The sequence below is a fragment of the Mustela erminea genome, chromosome 15 (assembly GCF_009829155.1).
Source record: "Mustela erminea isolate mMusErm1 chromosome 15, mMusErm1.Pri, whole genome shotgun sequence".
NCBI lineage: Eukaryota > Metazoa > Chordata > Mammalia > Carnivora > Mustelidae > Mustela > Mustela erminea.
The window spans coordinates 33,562,203-33,585,096 of record NC_045628.1 but is presented as its reverse complement, the minus strand read 5'-3'; the positions used below and the strand labels follow the sequence as shown (position 1 = coordinate 33,585,096).

At 40.6% G+C, this 22,894-nt stretch overlaps 1 protein-coding gene across 10 annotated transcripts in view; it reads right to left on the bottom strand.

The window, feature by feature from the left end:
* Positions 1–12,932: 12,932 nt before the first annotated feature.
* The window catches only part of KLF12 (Kruppel like factor 12), a 436,672-nt gene continuing 426,710 nt past the window's right edge, over positions 12,933–22,894 (bottom strand). For all 10 annotated transcript variants that reach the window (XM_032315078.1, XM_032315082.1, XM_032315084.1 and 7 more), the window contains one exon: positions 12,933–21,758. In XM_032315078.1, coding sequence (XP_032170969.1) covers positions 21,577–21,758 — 182 coding nt within the window. In that variant the 3' untranslated portion in view covers positions 12,933–21,576. The remainder of the gene's footprint in view (positions 21,759–22,894) is intronic.

The window sequence follows — 22,894 nt, the reverse complement described above, 5'->3', positions numbered from 1 at the left end:
CTACTAATCTGTGTAAGTTCATACTTAGTAATCATGATCTTCTTTGTTCTAGCTTTTAAAACCCACCCTTACAAAGGAAAAATACCACTTTTCCCTTCCTGGAGATGGCAGGGAGTGGCCCCACACTCCACGTAAGACTAGGATGAGGATAAAAGGGTCCCTGCTTTAGATGGGATTGAGAACCTGGGAGCCCTACGGGCAGGGTCTTCTGAGACGGAGGGAGTGTGCGCACTCACTCGAGTTCACAAAACACACAAGTGACTCCTGCTCCTCCAGGGAGGAAACATGGATGGGTAGAGAAGGGCAGGAGATAATCCTCCTGAAATTTCCCTCCTGCGGAGTAAAGTAGAAATCCCTTCCCTCTAAGGAGTTGAGGAGCCAAGAATAACAACAAACCCCTTCCTGAAGGCCAACTTTAGGACAGGCCCTGCCCTGGGTGCTTTGCCTGTGTTCTCCTGTGTATAGCTTGCAAGGCAAGGAGGGTGGTGCCCCTGCCATCGGTGTAAAGATGTGTCTCCTGAGGCAAGCCACTGGTGTCCCTCATCCTGCTGGTAAACTGACTAAACAAGATCTAAAAACAGCTTTTCCTGGCCTTAAAGCAAATGCTCTTTCACTGAGTTGACATCTTGAACCTCTTCAACCTTCTGTAACCAAGACTAAGACTCTACCAACGTATTTCATCACAAGTTTCTTTTTTTTTTTTTGCATTTTTTTTTTTAATTTTTTATTTTTTATAAACATGTTTTTATCCCCAGGGGTACAGGTCTGTGAATCACCAGGTTTACACACTTCACAGCACTCATCAAAGCACATACCCTCCCCAGTGTCCATAATCCCACCCCCTTCTCCCAAACCCCCTCCCCCCAGCAACCCTCAGTTTGTTTTGTGAGATTAAGAGTCACTTATGGTTTGTCTCCCTCCCAATCCCATCTTGTTTCATTTTAACCTCTGTCCTCAAAGCATGCACAGTTACAACCTTCTACCTATTGCCTTCGGCACAAATGGAGAAAATCCATTTCCAAGTTTGGTAGACAGTTGGGTTTTGTTTTTGGTTTTTTTTTTCCCCATCTCTCATCATGAAACCAAAAATGCTATGACTACACCATTATCAGCAACTGACGGGTCCACTCACAATGCTCTTTACACTGATATCAAACATGTCCAATTTGTCAATTGATGCCAACAGGCCAGTGGCATTATCTTAAATCTAAGGTAGAGGAATCTCTCTTCGATAATACATTCAAAAGAAGTAAGACTAGAAGAAATACGACAGGAGAGCCCTGTAGTTGATAAGGAAGCGAAGAGATAGAAACACCAGTGCCTCATGAAGCTTTATGGAGCAGTTAACCTTGAGACTTGACCATAGGTAAAGATCAAACTCCAACTTCAGGTTAACAGGTTCATCGAGCTTTACAAATACCTTGGTTTCACTATTTGTGCTTTTATCTGCTTCTGGACTTTATTACTGCTCTCTGTCCAGTGATAGTCTTTATATACACAGAACGCCAATGAAAAGAAGTCAAAAGGTTTCCTTTGTTATCTTTAATGTCTTAAGGTTTTAATAGAGAGGCATACCTTTCTACCAGTTAGAGATCCACAGAAAATGCCACCTGTCTCCCCTGCGAGGGTGACAAGCATTTCACGAGGCACAGTCCCCAGATAAAGGCAAAGAAACCATCGAAGTAGCAGCTCTCCAGGGTCATAGTAAAAAATAACTAGCCCATGATTAGCATTTCATTGCACATGCACAAAAGTTAATTAAATACCTCACGCGATACAGCCGACATATTGGTAAATAAATATATCACAGTTACACATCGTAAAAAAGGGACTATTATTTTGGTTTGATGTGAATAAAGGCAGCCACATCAATGTAGAAGATGAATTTTTAAAAAGGAAATGCAAAGTTTTTCAGGCCCCATCTGGGCTGAATGAGTCCAATATTACAGAAACCTTCACAAAAGACAGGAAATGACAATTCTAGAATAAAATACATGAAATATTGGAAGAAGAAAGAAAACAACAATTAATGGTGTGAGGAAGTGGCCTGTTCTCACTTGCCTTGTCTATGAGGAAGTACTGTGTAGGCTCATGCCTTCTTGCTCCAGAGGCCCCTTCTACCACAGGGGCAAGCTCCCCAGCCCTGTGATGCTACTACTTGAGGGAAATCAACATTTCTGACTAGAAAATTGAACTTCTCATCTACAATTCTACCCACTCAGCAAGAGCTATAGTCAACACATTTTTTTTTTACTTGAAGAAAACTATTTTCTGATTGCAGCGAATTTTGTATAGCAGCTGTCATTCTGAGTTTTAAAATTCTTTATTATATAATATGTTTTTAAAACCACTCATAAGCAAATAATCAAAGGAAAGCCATTTTTAAAACGATTTTATTTTTAAGTCATCTCACACCCAATGTGGGGCTCAAGCTCACAACCCCAAGATTAAGAGTCACACACCTCACCAACTGAGCCAGCCAGGTGCCCTGAAAGCTGTTTCTAAATAAAGACTCATATATCAGGTATAGCATCAATTTAGGGCTTTCCACATGTGAATTGTCTTGAAGATTTTCTTTGGAAAGATGCAGAAGTATTAAAGTAACAGAAATAAAAAGACTTTTTTGGGACGCCTAGTGGCTCAGTTGGTTAAACTGCTGCCTCTGGTCCTGGGATTGAGTCCCACATCGGGCTCCTTGCTTAGCGGGGAGTCTGCTTTTCCTCTGCCTCTGCCTGCCACTCTGCCTGCTTGTGCTCCCTCCCTCTCTGACAAATAAATAAATAAAATCTTTTTTTTTTTAAAGACTTTTTATTGTCACAAGACTGTGTGGATTGAAATAGTGAAAAGAATATCAAATGCTAACAAGAGTGGGCACTAGGAGAGAGTCTGAGCAGAAAATTTCAGGTAAATTTGCACCCTGTAATTTTATTTTACTTTTTAAAAAATTTATTTGACAGAGAGAGAGAGATCACAAGTAGGCAGAGAGGCAGGTGGAGAGAGAGGGGAAAGCAAGCTCTCTGCTGAGCAGATAGCCTGATGCGGGGCTCGATCCAGGACCCTGAGATCATGACCTGAGCCAAAGGCAGAAGCTTAACCCACTGAGCCACCCAGGTGCCCCCCGCCCCCAGTAATTTTAATAATTTGTGAACTTTTTACAGTATTTCTACCCATAAAGTGCTTTAATATTTTGATAAAAATCCATTTTCTATTTTTAAAAAATTCATATTTTATCATAACAATACATATCGGGAAGTTGCAGTGAAAGATTATGGAATACTTTTGCTAAGTCTCCTACTGATGTTAATTTTGATGTGAATAATTTGAAGTTATTAGTTATATTATTATGCTCTTTCTTTAAGAAAATCAAATATATTTATGTGTGTGTAAGAGAGTGCATTTAAAATATGACTTAATTTTCCAAAAAATTTACCAGAACATTCATCTTCAGAAGTAAAAATATCACTCACTCTCTATTCCCTAAATAATAAAGACCAAATTCCAGAATTTAGCCTTTCTGGTCCTCTGTGATCTAGTTCAAAAGTACCCTTCCAATTCATTATTTCTATTCTCCTTGTTAAAGTCCTATCTATAAATTGGATCATTTATGTACCCATCAAATATATATTGAGTGGCAGGTTGTGCCAGACTCTATGGATTTAAGACAAGGAAAACACAACTTCTGCTCTCAAACAGCTTACAATGTAGCTAAAAAGAAGATATGTAATAGGTATTTACAGCATTATAAGTGCAATATTTGATGTATGTTTAAGGCACAAGAGGAAATTCTTGTCACTTCCTAGCCGGATAGGTAATAGATTCCGAGATTATACAGGGGAAGTAATGAATACATTAGAATTCACTAAGTAGACACACAGAAAACAAAGTTCTAGGCTAGGGTGACATGTATGTAGGCATGGAATGTAGGTCCGTTCCAGTACAGAGGTCTGACTATTGCTGGAACACACAGTGCAGGGGTTCACCATCTCCCCAGTACTGTCCATCTATTCAGTTCTTTGTTCATTGCTCCCACTGCCATTTCTGCAGGTTAGAGTGAATAAAGTTGGTTGCGTCTGGGAACCTAATGACTTTGACATAACCTTAGACCAGGGTTTGTCAAGCTCAGCACTTCTGGCACTTTGGACAGAAGAATCCTTTGTTATGGGGGACTGTCCTGAGCATTGCTACATGTTAAGTAGCATCCTGGGATTCTATCCACAGGCCAGTAGCGCTATTTGTCCCAGTCATGATAATCAGAGTGTCTCCAGTCATTGATAAATATCCCTTGGCCATGCAAATTGTGCCCTTATTAAGAACCACTGTCTTAGATCTGTGTGTTCGCATGGTCACTTTCATATTGGCGAGAGTTATAACCCTACTTGATAGGAATGATTATAAGAAAAAAAATCCATCCTATTCCAAAGTCTTCAGGAGTATAGCGTATAATCAAGTGTATAAACCCAAATAAATGCAAATTCAATCAAGTAGAATTGCATTGGGAGTGTACGTGTGTATATGTGGGTATGTACAGACTTCCCTGAGAATATGGAAAAATTTGCTAATAAAAAAATTTAGCCTGGGGATGTGAAGTACATAACCACCCAAGTACTCTTGCTAAGTTATAGATCTCTTATTCTACATTATGAATAGGGGTCCATGTTTATAACCCAATAGGTTTTCCATCCGTGTTAATACTATACCTGTATCTCAAATGAGATCTCCAGTCTCAAGCAACTTCATTATCTGAGAAGGTAAACCCCAAACTATTTGAAATGTTCTAATTGTTTCCCTTTAACCCCAAGACAGTTTATGATTAAGTATAGAAATATTTAAGAATAATAATTATGGTGTTAATATTTTTGTGTAAGAAATCTGTGCCTAGGGGCACCTGGGTGGCTCAGTCGGCTAAGCGTCTGCCTTTGGCTCAGGTCATGATCCCAAGGTCCTGGGATAGAGTCCTGCATTGGGCTCCCTGCTCAGTGAGGTTGTCTTCTTCTTCCTCTATCCTTCCTTTCCTGCTCATGATCGCTCTCTCAATCTCTCTCTCAAATAAATAAAATCTTAAAAAAAAAAAAGAAATTTGTGCATATTTGACACTTACAGCAACTAAGAGTATAACAGAGTATGTCCTGCTAGAAGCTAACCTTATGAATCTAATTGGAAACATGAAATTTAAGCAATGGCTTAAATTTCTTAAATTTTAAGTTGAAATCTTATAAAAAATTTATATGCAAAGTCAGAACATTTAGAGAATTTAAGAATCATCATATCTAAAGTTTATAGATTAATGAAAATATTTAGTTCTTGGGAATGGCTTGTTGTTCAACCATTAAACTTCATAAAAGAAAAAAGTATATGTATTAAATTTACAAATTCAGTTTTTCATGTTCCAAGGAATTGAATTGCTTTCATCACCTTACAACAAGTGTTACATTTGCTAGATTTATAAATACAATAATACTATTAGGATGTTGAAGGAAAAGGTTAAGGAAGAACTAAGCTTTGGAATCTTTACATTAATAATTATATATTAACTTTAAAAATGAAGTAACTTCTGCAGATTCTCTTTTAAAGATGTAAAGTCAACCTCAAGGGCCAAAAAAAACCTCAAGGATATAACGAAATCCACATGGAAGTAGTAGTAGTAAAGTTTTGTAATGGTGAACAAATTTCACACTGTCAACCATGAGAGAAACCTGCTCCATATCCCTTCTATGCAATGCACTCAGTCTACATTACCTGTTAGTGTTCCCTCTGACAAATTTTTTTTTTTTTTTTTTTAAAGATTTTATTTATTTATTTGACAGAGAGAAATCACAAGTAGATGGAGAGGCAGGCAGAGAGAGAGAGAGGGAAGCAGACTCCCTGCTGAGCAGAGAGCCCGATGCGGGGCTCGATCCCAGGACCCTGAGATCATGACCTGAGCCGAAGGCAGCGGCTTAACCCACTGAGCCACCCAGGCGCCCCCCTCTGACAAATTTTTAATCTGAATCTAATCATAAGGATACAAATCTAAATGGAAGGACACAGTCAAAACAACTGGCCTAGATTCTTTGAAACTGTCAAAGTCATGAAAGACCACCATCAAAACAAGCAAGCAAAAAACTAAATGAACAAAAACAATAATAAAGAAAAACAAAAAGAAGAGGGGAAAAAGGAAGGAGAAGGTGGGGAAGGCTAGTGATCGTGTGACCCTTCCCTTGACGGGATCTGGATCCCCAAAAGTAAAAATCTGTAGAGGTCATTATTGAGATATTTTTACAACTCGGATGGGATGATATCCTGGTTAAGGGATAGGTGTAGAAATACTCAGGGGAGAAGTCTAAAAGACATCCACAATTTGCACTTAAACAGTTAAAAAATGTGTATAGACAGTGCACTAGCTGACTTGTCGATGGGTATACGGATGTTCACCATTGTATTTTTGAACTTTTCGGTAGGTTTTTAAATTTTCAAAACAAACAATTGACTAAAAACCACAAGTCACATTGAACCCATTTTATTCCCCTAGGAAGCTCATGAGCCTCAAGAGAAGTTGACTCCAACCTGTGGCACAAGGGAACAAGCCTTATTTAAGGGTTCCTTTGCCAAAGACTGGCTCAGGGCTGTGCTTATTTCAGAATTTGGACCAATGAAATAGGAAGAGAGATTTGCTACAGATTTTCCTTCCTGTTGCTGCTTCTGGGAGCAAGTCTCTCTTTTCCTCTGCTATGCTTGTACGTGGGTAGGAGCCCTGGGACTTTTGTAACCATCTCACAGCCAGCCTGAGGTAGAAGCTGCCAAAAAGAGCAAGGATGACAGGAGTTTCAGGGATAAACTAAGGCTCAAAAGATGACAGTACCTTTGCTCTTCCAGTTATGGAAATCAATTAATTTAAGTCAGTTGAAATACTACAGCCAAACATAGCATCTGATGCGAGTTCCATCCCTCATGAAATGACCTTCCCATTTCCATTCCAAGCTGTAACTGGCCACAGAATTTTTCATGAGGAAAGAACTACCTTTATTTGGCAAAATATTTGGGTTGGTCCCATCGGAGAAAAGGTAAGGTCGGGGAGATGAGAACTAGCCTGAGAAATCAAATAGAAGGAAGCATTAGTCAGGCTTCTCTTGAGAACCAAAACCAGCAGGGTGTGTGTGTGTGTGTGTGTGTGTATCTCTATATCTCTAACCTCTATATCTCTATCTGTAGACAAATTTGTTTTAAGGAATTGGCTGACATAATAGCAGAGGCATGTAACTCTAAAATATGATGGGCAGGCTACCAAGCTAGGGATTTAGTGGCTCAGGGAAGGGCTGCAGTTCAAATCCAACGGTGTCTACTGGGAGAATTACTTCTTTCTTAGGGGCAGTTAGTTTTTGTTCTATTAAGCCCCTCATCTGATTGAAAGAGGCCCATCTACATCATGGAGGGTAATCTGCTTTATTGAAAGCCCACCGTTTAAATGTTTAATTTATTTAAAAACAAAAAACAAAAAACAAAAAACAAAAAACTGCCTTCATGGAAACAACCCAAATAATGTTTGACCAAATATCTGAGCACCATAGCCCAGCGAATCTGACAAATAAAATTAATCATCACAATGGATACCCTGCTCAGTGTGAGAAATGAACCCACCGGGATTTGTCCTGGGAGATGTTGGGCAGGACAAAAGGAGAGAGATAGACCAGTCAACTAGAGACTTTCAAACTTTACTTTTTACATTGGGCCTCCTCACTCTCATGCCCATGTGTACATAACAAAAACAAACGCTACTCCTCATCTTCTCGGCTCTTTCTTCTCCCCCATTCCATTCCATTCCATCTTATCCTACACCGTCCCATTTCATTCTTTACCTAATTTTGGAAAATGTTCATCTTGACCCATTAAATGAATTCAGTTGTCAGTAGTGGGACACAACGCTTCAATGGCAAACCATAACTACACAATTTACACATGCTTGTGTTTGTATGTGTATACATTTGTGTAGTAAATCAAGGAAGAGGCTGACAGGACGGACCTTAAAATGATCCCAAAACCAAGAGTTGGAGTTGATTGTGATAACGCAAGCAGCCTTGCGTCCTTTCCTCCCAGTGCTGCATATACCCTCAAAGTTCACAGAAATCTTGGGGAGGGCTTGGGTATAGAATTAGGGACTGGAGCATCCACATGCTATATAGATCTCAGGGAACATGGAGGCCCAGCTGATTGCCTGTGTTATGGAAAAGCTTCTGTCTACATCTAGACTTCCAGGACACCGTAGCCAGTGTTAGTGGTGCTAATCCATTTTCCTTTCCCTTCCCTTATCCTTTTTTTCTTTTCCTTTCTCTTCACTTTCTCTCCCTTCCCTTCCTTCCTTCACCCCCCTTCTTTCTTTGTAAAGATTTTATTTATTTATTTGACGCAGAGAGAGAGAGAGAGACCACAAGTAGGGGGAGCAGGAGAGGGAGAAGCAGGGAGCCTAATGGGGAGCTGGATCCCAGGACCCTGAGATCATGACCTAAGCAGAAGGCAGACACTTAACCAACTGAGCCACCCAGGCACCCCTCATTTATATTTTCTACCCTAGTGTATTTATCTACCCTAGTAGGATGTAACTTACTTGTGGTTAGAGATTATGTCTTAGGTACAAATTTTATATCTTAATTAGTATAATACCTACACAGACTAACAACTCATATATGTGCTTTTCCTTATTTTATGCATGTAAAAATTGTTCCTAGTAAACATAATAACATTGACATGTCATGCATGAGTGTCTGAACAAATAAACCATGAAATTTCCCAACCACTCCCCTTATTGTAGATATATCGACTCTAACTTCAATGTTCACTTTAGCTACAGAATATTGTTGTATATATTACCAAGGAACCAACGATCATTGCCTGAGTGACTATGTGAATTCATGTCAAACATATTACAAATCAATGGCCCCAGATCAGCAACGAGAGGTGAAGTAGGCTCCAGAGATCCTAGATCAGCCACAGAATGTACCGGCCACGTTAATGTCAACTTAAAGGGCCATGAGGATGATCAACCACGTTAATCCTCAGGACCACATCTACCTCCCGACCTGGGCTATGATCAAGCTTAAGAGTTCAGAGGAGTCTGGGGCAGCAGCAAGGCCACTCTCCAGATGCTAGAACTGACCAGAGTCTTTGGTATGGTCTGAAAGCTCCAAGGTACACAGATATTACAGTAGCTCGTGGCGCAGATTTGCAATCCTCTCCAGGGTAATGGATTCCAATATATTCACATGAACTGTAGCTATAACAAAAGGGGGCATCATGATGGCTATCCATATGTTTAAGCAATTTTGGGACATTCCTGAGTGAACCTGTTTTTAGCATACCTGCTGGAGTCTAATGTTGCTGATGTCATCATGGGCTCATAAAACAGTTTTCTCTCTCTCTCTGTCTCACACACACACACACACGCAGGAATTCAACACAATGAAACTGTAAAAGAAAAAGATCGTGTAAAAAATGTTCCTCTACAGGGAAAATGCGATTTATTTCAGAAATAGATATTCACTCAAGTGTATGAGCTGTGTAGGCGTTCATTGGTGAATTTAGACTAAACAGGAAGTGATGTAAATTACACTTATTACACTGTTGGGAGAGAAATATATTACATCCAGACAGCAGTCAGACAAAGTACAAGGAATTCATTGTGTAGAAAGAAACCGTGCAACTTTGGTGGGAAGACAATACACTATATGGTATGAAAACCATCAGTGGCCACCTGGGACTAAAATTATTTTTTAGGAAGCATGATTTTGTTCTAGCACTGATATATTTTTTCTTCTTTGATAAAGCCCCAAGGTATTCAATTCTAAGCACATTGCCGTTTCTGTACTTTTAACCACTTCATGCTGTTGTTTTGTAGTCGTTATATTGCAGACAGTAAGAAACAATGAAATCATTAAGACTTGGACTAGAAATCCTAGCTTTGATGAAACACCCAGAGTAAGGGAGAGGACTGAGGAAGATACAGAATTATCTAGCACCCATTTAATCCCACCTATTGCGGAAGTATCCAGGAATCACTCAAGAGAAGAAATATTAACAAAGAGGTTACCTTGAGAGTCAAACAGTATCATGTGATTTCTTCCATGAGATTTGTCTCATTGGTCTATCTTTATGATAAAGTTTCCTGGGATGAACTGAAAAAACAAACATAAAACGTAACTAGGGAGCTGGTTTGACTGTTAGCTGGCCTAAAGCGGACTTTTCGAAAATCAGGTCGAAGACATAAATTTAACGTCGAACTTACTGTTTTGTTACAAAGTCATACCCAAAATGAAGTAATTGAATGAATTAGGTTCAGCCTTACAAGTTACTACCATGCTTCATTCACCACAGTGTAGAACAAGACAGACCTCTCTAATTTGTTGGGCTCTGCCTTAATGGAGTATGTCTAACATGGCACAGCTAGAATCTTCACAAATAATTTAGCAAAAATGCACTTATGGTTTATTGCCTCAATTTTCAAAAAAGCCTTATAATCTTTTAGTGAGTGATTTCTTTTGCCGAGTTGGGATTGTGATCACCATGGAAGTATCAGGAAAGTTCTGACTGGGGGAGACCCCTTCAGAGTGCTCAGAACAGCCAGCTTTGGGAAGGTCGGAGCAACAGGGCACAGAATCTCCATCCTGATGCCAAAGAAGCATGTTTGGATGGGGATGGGGTGGGACGCACTCCCCCGTGGCTCTCTCCACAGGGTCTTTGAGTGGCACAGAGCGACTTTGTAGAACTCCACGTTCATTTGGAAATGGAGTTCTGTCAGTAATAAAGTGAGCCCCAAATGATTTCAGTCTCTGATTTTTATGAGTTCTTAAATTACACTCTGGTTTGTGGAGTCTGAGATGAAGGGTAGTATTTTGTTCATTTTTTTAATATTTGTAGGTACATATATAATCAAAGGTATTTGTTGACTGCTTCTACAATACTGAATGCTCTTAACTCTCTCTCTCTCCCACCTCAGCCCCTGCTCCCTACCTTCCACCCCGTCTCCAGCCCCGTAGGACACCAGTCCTGCAACCAGACTGATCGGAGCAATTGCCTAAACTCAGTGCCTCACTTTTTTTTTTTTCTGTAAAAATTAAGAAATAACAGAACCTAACTCAGAACTTTCATAATGAATAAAGAGGAACAAATATAATGCTTAGAACATTGCCAAGCATCTATGAAGTTTTATTTTATTATTACAATTTTAATTATCATCTATCACCTTTCTGTAGAATTGTTAGTAGTATTGACTGGCATTCTCATTGTGGAATGGATTTTTCTTGTAGATCTTCAATGGAAAGACACCATGCAGGAAGATACTTACATAGATTCTTCAAGTGCTTATTTTAGCAATTATTCCAAAGATTTTCTACTCATTAATGGTCTTATTTTCAAAGCCTCATAATCCAGTTTTCTTAAAAATATACAGAAATTAGCTTTGGCATGTGCTAGATGGATCATTCTGTACGTAGATGATACAAAAAATCTGAAAAAAATAATTCATTCAATTATAGAGATTCCATTTTTGGCTCCGAAAGGTGTTAACTTTTTCATATCACTTCATATTTCTGGACCACTTTTTAGTTTTATATTCAGTAAACTATTACATTAGGAATCCTTCTTTAGGTGCTCGTTGTTATGAGAAAAAAAAAACCCAAACCTGTTCATTTTTGGGTACACGCTGTATCTCATTCTGTGCTTCAAATCACTATACACAAGTGGTAAAACTTTTCATAACAAAGGTTTAATTAGAATGGTTAATAACTATGATTTCCAAAGTGTCTGAGTCAGCCTTAGTAATAATTAGGGAGTTTTGTTCCATACAAAATGCTTTATTTAACCTTCATGCCTTCATTCAGATAATTATACAAATGCATACAGTTAAGGTTTAAACTCTATTTCGGTTCACAGCTCAATTCATAGGAAAGTTGAATACAGAAAAGCAATGCACCAACAGAATATGTCTGAGACACCATTAAAAACGATAACACTTGTTCATTTAAATCTCTGAGAATAGACTGGAATAATCATCCTCTGAGAGAATCTCATTAGGAGGGTCTCCCTTTACATCATCATAGGGCAAAAAAAAAAAAAAAAAAAAGAAAAAGAAAAAAAAAGAAAAAAGAAAAAAAAAGAAAATCACCATTTTACAGTAAAAGGAAAAAAGCTCTGAGTATATTTACAATACATACACTATACATAAATACAAGAACAACACTTACATAATATTAATAAACTTATAACAGGGGTTGCCTAAACACTACAGAGTATATAAATGCAGAGGAAACTATTGGGAAATTAGATCTTTAGATAAGCTGGAGAAATAAATTCATTTGCAATTAAAACTCTGAACAGAAAACCAAATGAAGATCTAAGAAATGAACACCTTTGCTTGCCAGCATCACTGAGGGGGGAGTGGTGGTGTCCTTTAATGTGTAGGACCTCCTGTGGGCATTCTAACTCTCTGGGGTCAGAGACCCAAGAGTCTTTTGTGAAATTACATCTGTTAAGTGAGTGAGACGCAGCACATCTATTCAATTTGCTGTTCAGAGGCTTTTGAGCCTAGAATAACTGTTTTGTAAAGTAAAGGACGTTTTTGTATTTTTCCACAGATGGATCTTGTGATCCAGTCATCATGTATAATGAGCAAAGTGTCAAGGAAAAGGAAAAAAAGATACCTGCTTGAATTGGCCAAAGATGCTATTTTTCTTTATTCCCATCTATTTTTTTTTTTCAAATATGAGTGAGAGATTTATTCAGAAGAACGTGACGTCTGAACTGACCCCCCCACGCCAAGAGCAGCGTCTAGACTACTACTAATTATAACTAGGTCATTTTAAGTGGCAGGTGGGTATCTTGAAGGTGGTCTGTTCTCATCGTTTCACAACACAGAAAGTTCTGAGTACATTCTTCAATGGACAAACACGAATCTGCTGGTTTCTTTCTTTTTTTTTTTAAATGAGCATGTTATGATACACATAATTGCATTATGATGTAGGATGACATAATACATAAGACGATGTTTTCAAGCTGGTTTTGGAAGTAGTGATCTCGCATCCACAGAGAGCTGGTTTGCCAATGATGCAATGTGTCCCACATAGACATGGACGAAACAATACAGCCACCGTTCCATGGGCGGGGGATGGGGGGGAGATGGTGATTTTTTTAAAAAATGGATTTTTAAACACAACAAATTGCAGACAGACAAGTTGATAGGAAAGAGCCTTGAATATAGGCACCAGTGCCCCAGTTCAACAATACCCATCCAAAGTAATGAAGTTTGAGGAACAAAATATATATTGCTGTCTAATGTAATTACAAAATCCTGCAATGGGAAAACTAGAAACACAAGTGAGGCAAAAGCATTTCTTTGTAATGTTTTATGCCTATCTTTGGAGCCTGAAATTAGCAAAGGGAAGATGTTAGTGTGTCCCTAAAATGTCTTACTTTTTGAATCCTTGAGCATTTTGACTAGAATTTGACTCAAATCCTATCCTCCTCTTCACCCTCATTTCTCCCCAAAAATGAATCTCTGTCAAAGTCTTGGTGGGCCCACTTTGGAAAAAGGAAGATTGTGTTCACCCAGTCCCTGGTTCTTGCTTTGTACAAAGGGCAGACTCTGTGGTCTCAAACATTTACAATTTCTAGAGATGAAACCCAGAAAGAAAAACAAAGTCCTGATGTGACTATTGCCACTATCCATCTCTTTCAACTCACTTCAAGTTGTGGTTTGGTTGTTGAGAAACTGTTGCTTGTGAAACCCAATTAATGGGGAAGAGAGCCCCTTCCTGCGGCGGCTCGTGCACACAGAACACTTGCTCTCAGCATAGAAGGGAATTTGTTTATACAGGTTTTATCTCTTCCCTAGCCAAGGAGCAGGGAGAAAGACCATAATTCAGGAGATTCATTTTCAGAAGAAAGAAACACCATGAGAAATGACATTCTCTTGATGTTTTCTAAGCCCATTAGTATTTCCATGAATCAATAGTGTCAGGGAGCTTGTAACACTGAAAAGGGGTGGGGGTTGACTCCTCTGATGTTGGACAGCTTCTTACACAAAATTCAATTAAACTAACAACAATACTATAATCAAATTATCCATAAGACTATTTAAAACATTTTGAGGTGGTTCCGTCAGGTGAGAAATCGGAAAAGGCATTCTCCGTTCTCTCTCATTGCTCAGCATCTAAATGGTTGTGATTGCCACCCCAAAAACAGCCACCAAGAGTGGGCTCTGTCAGTAACTATGCGTTCGAAGGAGGTGAAGACTTCAAATGCAATTTGAGCAGATTCTAGAACGTCTGCAGGTGGAAAGGTTTTTACTATGCCTACAGAGAAATATGGGGAATGGAGAAGACCCACTATGGCAACATGCCACCCACTACGGAAGAGTGCTCATGATTTGGGATCTCTAGGCCAAACATTTGGGAGGAAAGTGACAGGTTCAGGGAGACTGGTCATTGCTGTTTGTTTACAATGATCCTTCATGCATGACTTTCCAGGAAAGGACTGATTTCAATCTTACCTACCACTGTCCTATCATGTGCTGCCTTGTACTTGGAAATAGGACTACCTGGCCATAAAACAATTTCAGTGAAAAACAGGACAACATGGCTGCTGGGAAGGCAGGTGCAGTGTAGTGCAGGGGGAAGAACCCCGGCTGCAGAGCCAGAGGTATGTGGCTTCACCTTCCCACTCTGCTGTTCAGGGTTTCTGTGTTTGCCGGCGACTCAGCCAACTCTCTCTGTGCTTCCATTTCCCAACCATGAAATATAGACCTGTCTATGGGTTATTGTGTCCAAAAGTGGTCTAGGTGAATGCTTGGTGTAGAGTAAGGCTTTAAGAAAGAAGAGCTATTGTTTGCAGGTTTGCTGAAATTTGGACCTTCTCGCTTGGTACTTCTAGACACCTTGCAGAAAGCAGCCCAACCAGAAGACTTGACTTTGGGGAGATTAAAGAACCCAGCACCTTTCCTTTGACATTTCATTCGTTCTTTGACACCCTATCCTGACACATTTCCTTCTTTCTGAAACTTAGAGGAGGAAACGGTTGATGATTTCCTAGACCTATGGTCTGGTTCTAGAGAGGTATGTAGATCACTACCTATCAGGGTGGTCTTCACTGTCTAAAGCCTGAGTGTTTAATCACAGTTAGACTTTTAAAAATTGCTTTTATCAAATGTTTGGCTCTGAAAGAATGTAATTTGACTGGTAGCCCTCAATAGCTTGTTTGGGTGGATTTGTGCTCTGAGATGGTAAGGCTGGACATTTCCAGGGTTCTTGTCTATTCGTATAATTGCATTGTATATTTCTATTCATGACTCCACGTCTAGAAGTAAAATAATCATAGGAAAAAGTCGGGAAGTTCTGAACGGAACTCTGGTAATTTCCCGGACCAACTCCAAATCTTGGTTAAAGCTAGGCTGACCGAGTGTCAGCAGTCTTCAGTAGACTTTTTAGGGGAGAAATGATGGTGTGGATATTCATTCCAAAATGGTTCTTGTATGATAACAGCAAATATTAGGGAAAAAGGAAATGAAGAAATGTAAAGATGAATCTGTGCCTTTGATATTAGTGGACAAAACAAAGTAGAACAAACAAATCTCTCTAGTGTTTTGCTCTAAATAAATCGGGCTTTTGTTAACTGAGCAATGCTTTTTTGAGCCACGCACAGTGCTTTGCACGTTTGGGGCAAATCCGTGAAGTTTTTATCTGACAATTATAATTGCCTTATGCCAGAATGTATGTTGAGGAGAACCTTAACATTCAGATTTGCATTCTTATGTTCTGTAAGTAAGATTAAATTAAGAAATACTAACATAAACAAGATTAGGAATATTTAAAAATCACAAAAGAATTTTTGTGATTATGCGAACATATTCAGTTTACTACGTGCATATATTTAGTCGGGGTGTGTGTGTGTGTGTGTGTGTGTGTGTGTGTGTTTCCCAAGTGTGGAGGAAAAACCCAGTGTAATGAAGAATTATTGCTGTGTAAAAGTATAGGAATATCTCATTGGTCATAATGTCTATTGACAGGCACTTTCAGCTTTTAATTCATTTCTGAAAATGGGCATTAGCTTATTCCTATTGCCAGTGTAGATTCATTTAACATGTGGCCATAACCATAGCTCTTCATCTTGTCAACATGTAGCTACTCTTCAAACTCTTCATTCCCTCTGCAATTAAACAAGAATAAACACCTCACCGTTGTTTTGTTTTCCGTTCTCGTCAAGAACTAGTTCAAAAGGGGAGCCTGGGTGGCTCAGTCCGTGAAGAACTAGTTCATCGAGGAGGAAGATAATGGAGAAAAGAGAACAATTGCTAGAAGCTTCTCTTTAGCACAAGTAAAATCCGATGCAGCTATTTCCCCCTTTCCAGGCAAAGACATTTTGAATTTGGAATCAGTTGTTTGCAACTTAAAATGACTTCATTGTGTTTTAAACCATCCTGGCTAAATGGAGACGAGTGGCCACTCCATTTTGTCAGAGCACAAGGAATGTGCTCTGCCAAAGGAGAACAGAGTTCCCATGGCAATATTGCTAATTGTAAGATATACAAGGCATATCTGAACAAGTTTCTTTTTTTTTTTATTGTGATGAAAACTAGAAGCTCTTTTTTTTTTTCCCAACATACTTCATCAAACTATTTACAACCTCTGTAAAATTTGCGAGTTTGAAAATACTTTTCCACTATCACATATGTTTACGAATACAGCAAAATATTTTCACTCTATTTTTTTTAAAGATGCAGTATCCTCCTATTTCATTTTCTTACGAAAATCTGAATTTCTATTGCAACTGCACAGTATTCAGCATAAAGTACCAATGGACATGGGTCGCTAAACAGACATTACTCTATAATGAAGCTGTGAAAATATAGCATTTTTAAATTTTTATGTACACCTCTTAACTATAAAATGCAGGCAAAGTCATATATAGCATCATAAGCTGATTCCCTAATAAGGTAAATAACTTACATCTCTAGACAGCATGGATTATTACAAATTCATTCTTTTAAAAAAAGTTCTTTGTTGATATTTGCTGGCCCACTGGCTGCCGTGTGTGTGCTGGCGTGTGTGTTGGGGGTGCCTGTATGGGTAAGTGGAACGCAGTGTGGGGACAAGCAGAAATACATACGGAAGACACGACTTACCAAACCCCTTTCCTAGATGAGACCAAATCAAATGGAAAGACTAGTTTTAATGAGATGCCCTACCTCGGAAAAACTGAAGGAAGAGATCTGGGCAATGAAGTTAGAGAAGACATTTACCTCCTCCATGTACAGGCGTGAGTGCAGAGCGGAAGCAGAGGCTGGGCTATGGACTATGAGTATTAAGGCTTCCGGGGCCTAATGTGATCCGTGGGAATTCTCTCCCGCTCAGTCCCTCATGTGAAAACTCAGCGTGTCGTGGGTGCTGGCATTCTGAACACTGCTGAAACTCTGTCCGTCCTCGTTGTGTGAGGACACCTTTATAACAACATCGTGGCCACATTTCTAAGCAGTCATAACAACAGGACAAAGGCGATTAGTTAGTATATCTGAAGGCCTCACCTCACCGGATTTATTCAATGGCAGCTTTGGTACGTATAATAAATAAAGTACAGAATAAGGAATACTGCATCTTTATCCATATACATGTCACCGTTCAAATGAACTGATTTCAAAGTGCAGAATTATATTTACGTTTAAAACACAAGTGGCAAAATTTGAAGTTAAAAAAAAAAAAGGTGTATAAAAGGGAAAACAATCTTTGTATAAGCTATTCCAAATTTCAACCACAAGGAGAATGGCCTTTCTAATCCCCTAGAACTGGCAATTTGTAAACACTGTAGCATCTTATAAGTTCTTTCCCCTCACGATCCTCTTCCTATTTTCCACTTAAACTCTCAAGTGAATAAAAAGTGCTCTTTTTAAAAATGCAGTTTGTATTACTGTTGCTCCACTGCTTTTGAAAATAAATGTCCTATAGTGTTTTGTCGAAGGGACGGCAGGCAGTAAGTAGGATACTCCTTATGGGAAAGCCATTAGGAAGTTTAGTCTAAACGTCTTAATAGAACTTAAGACAAGCCATCAAGAAGGCTTCCTGGAGTCCACACATAACTGACAGGATGAGGCCAGAGGCCGATGGGGAAGCGTGAGGCTGCTTCCTAACAACTTAAGGTCAGAATACGGGGAGGGAATCTGTTAGAACCTCAGGGTAACCTGTAATTTTTCAAAGAACGTTAACTGCCTTGAACTCCATCTCTACGACGCACAGAGACCTCCAGGCCTCCTGCAGCTTCTCAAGCCACCACGGCCATCTGCGGAGAAGTCCTCAAACACGCGCCCATGTCCAACTGCGAACTGAACAGCTCCAGAGTTAAAACCAAAGAATGCTTCTAGTTAGGGGATGGACAAGTCCTGTGGATTCTGTGCCTTTTCTGGTGTTCATCATCTCCTACTGTGCTTTTCTAAAAGAGGCTAGGATGGACACAGATGAAATGAGGAGGCTTCTCCACGTCTGAAGATACTCCTACCTGAAAACCCAATTCCTTCTCTCCCCAACCGCTTTCCTTTCCGAGGGGAAACATTAGTAGAAAACTCACCAGGGAGAATTTGTTCTGTTCCAGGACGAGCCCTGGGGAAGTTCCAGTCCTGGGGTGAGATCAGCAACTCACTCACTCACTGTTTGTGCTTGGATCCCTCTTTAGAAGTATCGAGCGTGTCAAGGGGGCGGAGGGGGGTTGGGAGATGGCAGAACGCCGACAGTTTCAGCGGTAAACTTACCATCTCGGTCTGATTTCCACTCTCAGAGGGTGAGGAGAAAAAGCTCACTTCCCTGAACCCTTCCTATGTGATCAGAGAGGAGCAGCCCATTTAGCTCTGTGCTAAATTTAAATCAAGCCGTCACTCAGGAAACTCCCACTGCCTGTCAGTTCTATGAATTCTAAAAACCATTTCTACCTGTGACACTCTCAAGACATCTCTTTGCACAGAAGAGATCGGCCCATCCTCTGAGAGCAGGCAGAATGGAGTCAAGTCTATACCGCTGCTGGGCGATTCACCTACTGACTGCCAGCCAGGTTCCAGGACCAGGAAAAGCGAGGGTGGCTTGGCTGTGTTGGCCACTCTCCGTGTACTTTGCCAATGACCAGGAACCAGTGCTAGAATGCAGCAAGAGATCTTTTTCTACCCAAAATGGTCACAGGCAATAAGAAGTAGGAATTGTATACAGTACAGATAAAAAAACTTTCCAGTTGGTAAAAAAACAAAAAAAAAAAAACCCAAAAAACCAAAAAACCAAAGAAAACAAAACAAAACAAAAACCCCCCCAAAACAAAAGGCAAAAAAAACAAAAACAAAACAAAACAAAAAAACCACACACAAAAAAACAGTGCTTGGTGGGTAATAGATTATGTAGCAAAAAAAGTTATTTATCAATAGACTCGAAGCCCTTGTTCGAGGGAAATTGCCTGATGAGTTTTCCAGACCTGGCAGAAAATGCAGAGCACATAGTTTTGAAGATAGAATTTGACCTGAACATCATTATGCTGTTGCTTGAACATTTAAAACAATTCCTTTTAATACCATCCAACATGAATTGTCCTTGTTTCAATGATTTATCGTTCCTTGCTTCGTCAGAATAAGATTCTCTGAATTAGGGGATGATCCTAAAAAGGACAGTTCTGCCACAGGAAATTATTTCAGAATGTTCAAACATTTTAAAAACGATCTAGGAATATTGTGAGGTTAATTTGTGCAATTCCCCAAATCAAGTGTTTGTAATTAAAATACATTGCAAAGGTCTATGCTGGCAAACTTTTATATCTAAGCTATAAAAAATCTTAACAACAACGACAACAACAATAACAGAAAAAGTCACCAAGCCCCTTAGCCACGTACAGCTGAAAGAAGAACAGCTTTTAGTGGGGAAAAAAAAATATGATAATTTTTCTGAAAGAATGCTTGTTGGTGATGTATTGCTTTGTTTACTGTATACTGCACTAGTCGCAAGAAAGGCTCATAATTTTAGGGGGTTGACGGGACTGTCATCTCCCCTCACCCTCAGCACGGAATGAGTGGGTTCAACATCCCTGTCTGTGTCAACGCAGAACCCCTGGGGTCTGATACAGTTTAGAAAATGAAATCTGTATAGAAGAACCTAATGGAGAGTCACTTAGCCTTGGCTCTCCAAGTGAGGAAACTAGCACCATGTTAGGCTTTCCTCGGGGAGCACTCCCTTTCCACTGACTCGGTTCCAAGGAGGACTGACCCCTTAACCCAAGGGTTAATTCCCTGCTATGCCTCCTTGGCCTTTCTGTTCACCAAATAACTGTTTTCAAACAAGAAAAGGGGAGCATAATCTTTAATTGTGGTATTCCACCAAGCAGGACAACAAAATTAGCAGAAAGATTACCTCAGTGCTGTCCCTGTAACCAAGACCGCTAAACCACTGGGGTGTTTTTTACAATCCCTTTAGTAAGTATGAAAATTGTGGTAACGTGAGTCCTCAGTGAAGTTATTGTAGGAAAGTCCTTTTATTCATTATTGCTTTTCTCCTCAAGAGGCGCTTTATCCCATCTCTGCTTTGTCTGATTTTTCATGTTCACTGACTTTGCCCGAGCAGCCCCACCTCTTACCTTGGTGCCAGTGTGTCTAAGAAAGTTTTTTTTTTTTTCCTTCCCCCTGATTCCTTGTAATCAAATACTAGGGGCAGGAAGAGATGATGCCTAGGTGACAGGACACTGCGATTTGAAGTGGGGCAGTAGTTTTTTTTTTTGTTTGTTTGTTTTTTGTTTTTTTTTTTTTAAGACAGGCTCTTCCTATTCAACTACAGAACACCTCGGTGCCGGTCCACGCCAGGGCAGACGCTGGCACTAGCTCCACCTGAAATGTCGCTGCCCCTCTGCTCCGACAGATGAACAGAACGGAATCGAAACAAAACAGAAACAATCAACGACAAACAAATGAAAGATTCAATGTCGGTTTCTCTTCAGGGCATGGCCTAAGGACAAGTGGCGGGTGGCGCGACTGCCAAGGGCCGCCTGAGTGCCCCTTTCTTTTCAGGTCATGGAACTCTCCAACAGGCTGCTTCTTCTCTACTTTCATGCTGCTCGCTGGAAACAGACTGGATGTGTGTTCTAGCTTACTGAGACAGGAACTAAAACTTCAGTAAAAAGAAGGGGGCAGGGTGAGGGGGGGGTGGTGCGGGAGAAGAATCCCAATCTGAAAGGTCCTGCTCTAGCCATCGGCTGGTGATAGGTGACCTTTAAGGGATCGATAACAAAACGTCTGACAGCTCAGAAAACGTACAAGCTACAAACATCTTGAAACGGCAGAGTACACGGCACGGGGAAACAGTGCCTGTCTCTTCAGCGTTTGTGTCACGGATCTCCCAGGCCAGCGTGAAGACGTTTCTCGTGCAGTCGCGATGGGGGTTACCTTCAGACCGAAAAGGAGAAGGGTTCCTTCTTGTTCCTGCTCTGGTTTCAGACATCGTGGGATGGTGACGCCCTTTTGCGTTAACACTGTGGAGGGGATTCAGCCCTGCTGAATGGGGTGCCGCTAAGAGACCCAGCTCTTACGCTCAGCTGGACGGGAAGCACTCCTCACACCAGCATGTGCCTCCGGCGGTGCAGGGCCAGGTGGTCTGACCGGGAGAAGCTGCGATCACAGTCCGCGCACTTGAACGGCTTCACGCCCGTGTGTTTGCGGTAATGCCTTGTCAGCTCGTCGGAGCGAGCGAACTTCCAGGTGCAGCCTTCCCAGGTACACTTGTAGGGTTTCTCTCCTGGAAGAAAAAGGGACACACGCTTTGGGTGCTCCGTCACTCGCCCCCAAGAACCAAGCCAGCACTAGGGGTGGGGTCACTGTCCCTCTCCGTGGGGTTTCCGTGTGGTCATCTTTGGTCGGGAAGCCTCTGCACCCTGCCAGCGGGGTGGGGTGGGGTGGGGTGGGGGTCAGTCAGGTGGGGACAGGGAGCGCCTTCCATCGCCTCCCTCCCGTGGTGACATCTGGCCAGTTAGTTCTTTAACACTTGCCTCCTCAGTGATGGGGATGGTACTTTATGGTCAAAGCATCCAAAGGGCCAGACTGATCACTACGGGATATAACCCCAACCGCTTGACTAAAGAGGCATTCTAGCTTTCTGCCTAGGCTGATTTGGCTCGAATGCTGACACTCATGAAGAACTATATAGGGTCATTAATTACATTTGGTTTCAATACCCCTCCCCAAATGTGCATCACTTAGATGGTTTAAGGCTATTTTAGGACACAATGTCCATTTATCGGCCACAATGTCCATTTATCGGTCATGGGGAATAGGCACAAAATCTTGTCGAAAGGCAAAAGCATTCCTCCGCTCACCAGAAATTAGGTATGAATGAAGCACATGTCATAAACATCTAGTTTTTGCTTGTCTATTGGAAAAGAATCCTAGATAGCTTACAAGTGTAAAGTTTAAATACTCTCTTCAGTGACTTAATTAGGGTGAGCCCTGAAGAATCATCAAGCTGGTTTCAGTGTTGAAACTCATGGTGAAAAGCCGTCTGAAGAAGTATGTAATTTGACCGGGTCCTTCAGTCAACTTGTAAGGATGGTAAAATATGCAAAGGCTTTGCTGGGAAAAGATACACTATCCATTGTCCAAATGAACTCCCAGGGGGAGAGAGACAATGGTTGACCCAGGTGTGGGTTGTTTTTTTTTTTTTTTTTCCTGGCTCTCATTCAGAATGGATGCCCTGTCCCCATGCAACCCCACATAAAAGTGATCTCTCCTGTTCCTCCCATCAAATAGTCAACAACAGGCATCCTGGCCACACACAGTTTTGGTCAAAAGGGCCTAAGATAGGAAAGGGAGCTTTTTGCAGATTCCTATGCATAGAGCTGGAGGGTGAGTATTTTTAACCCTACTTTACAGATGAGA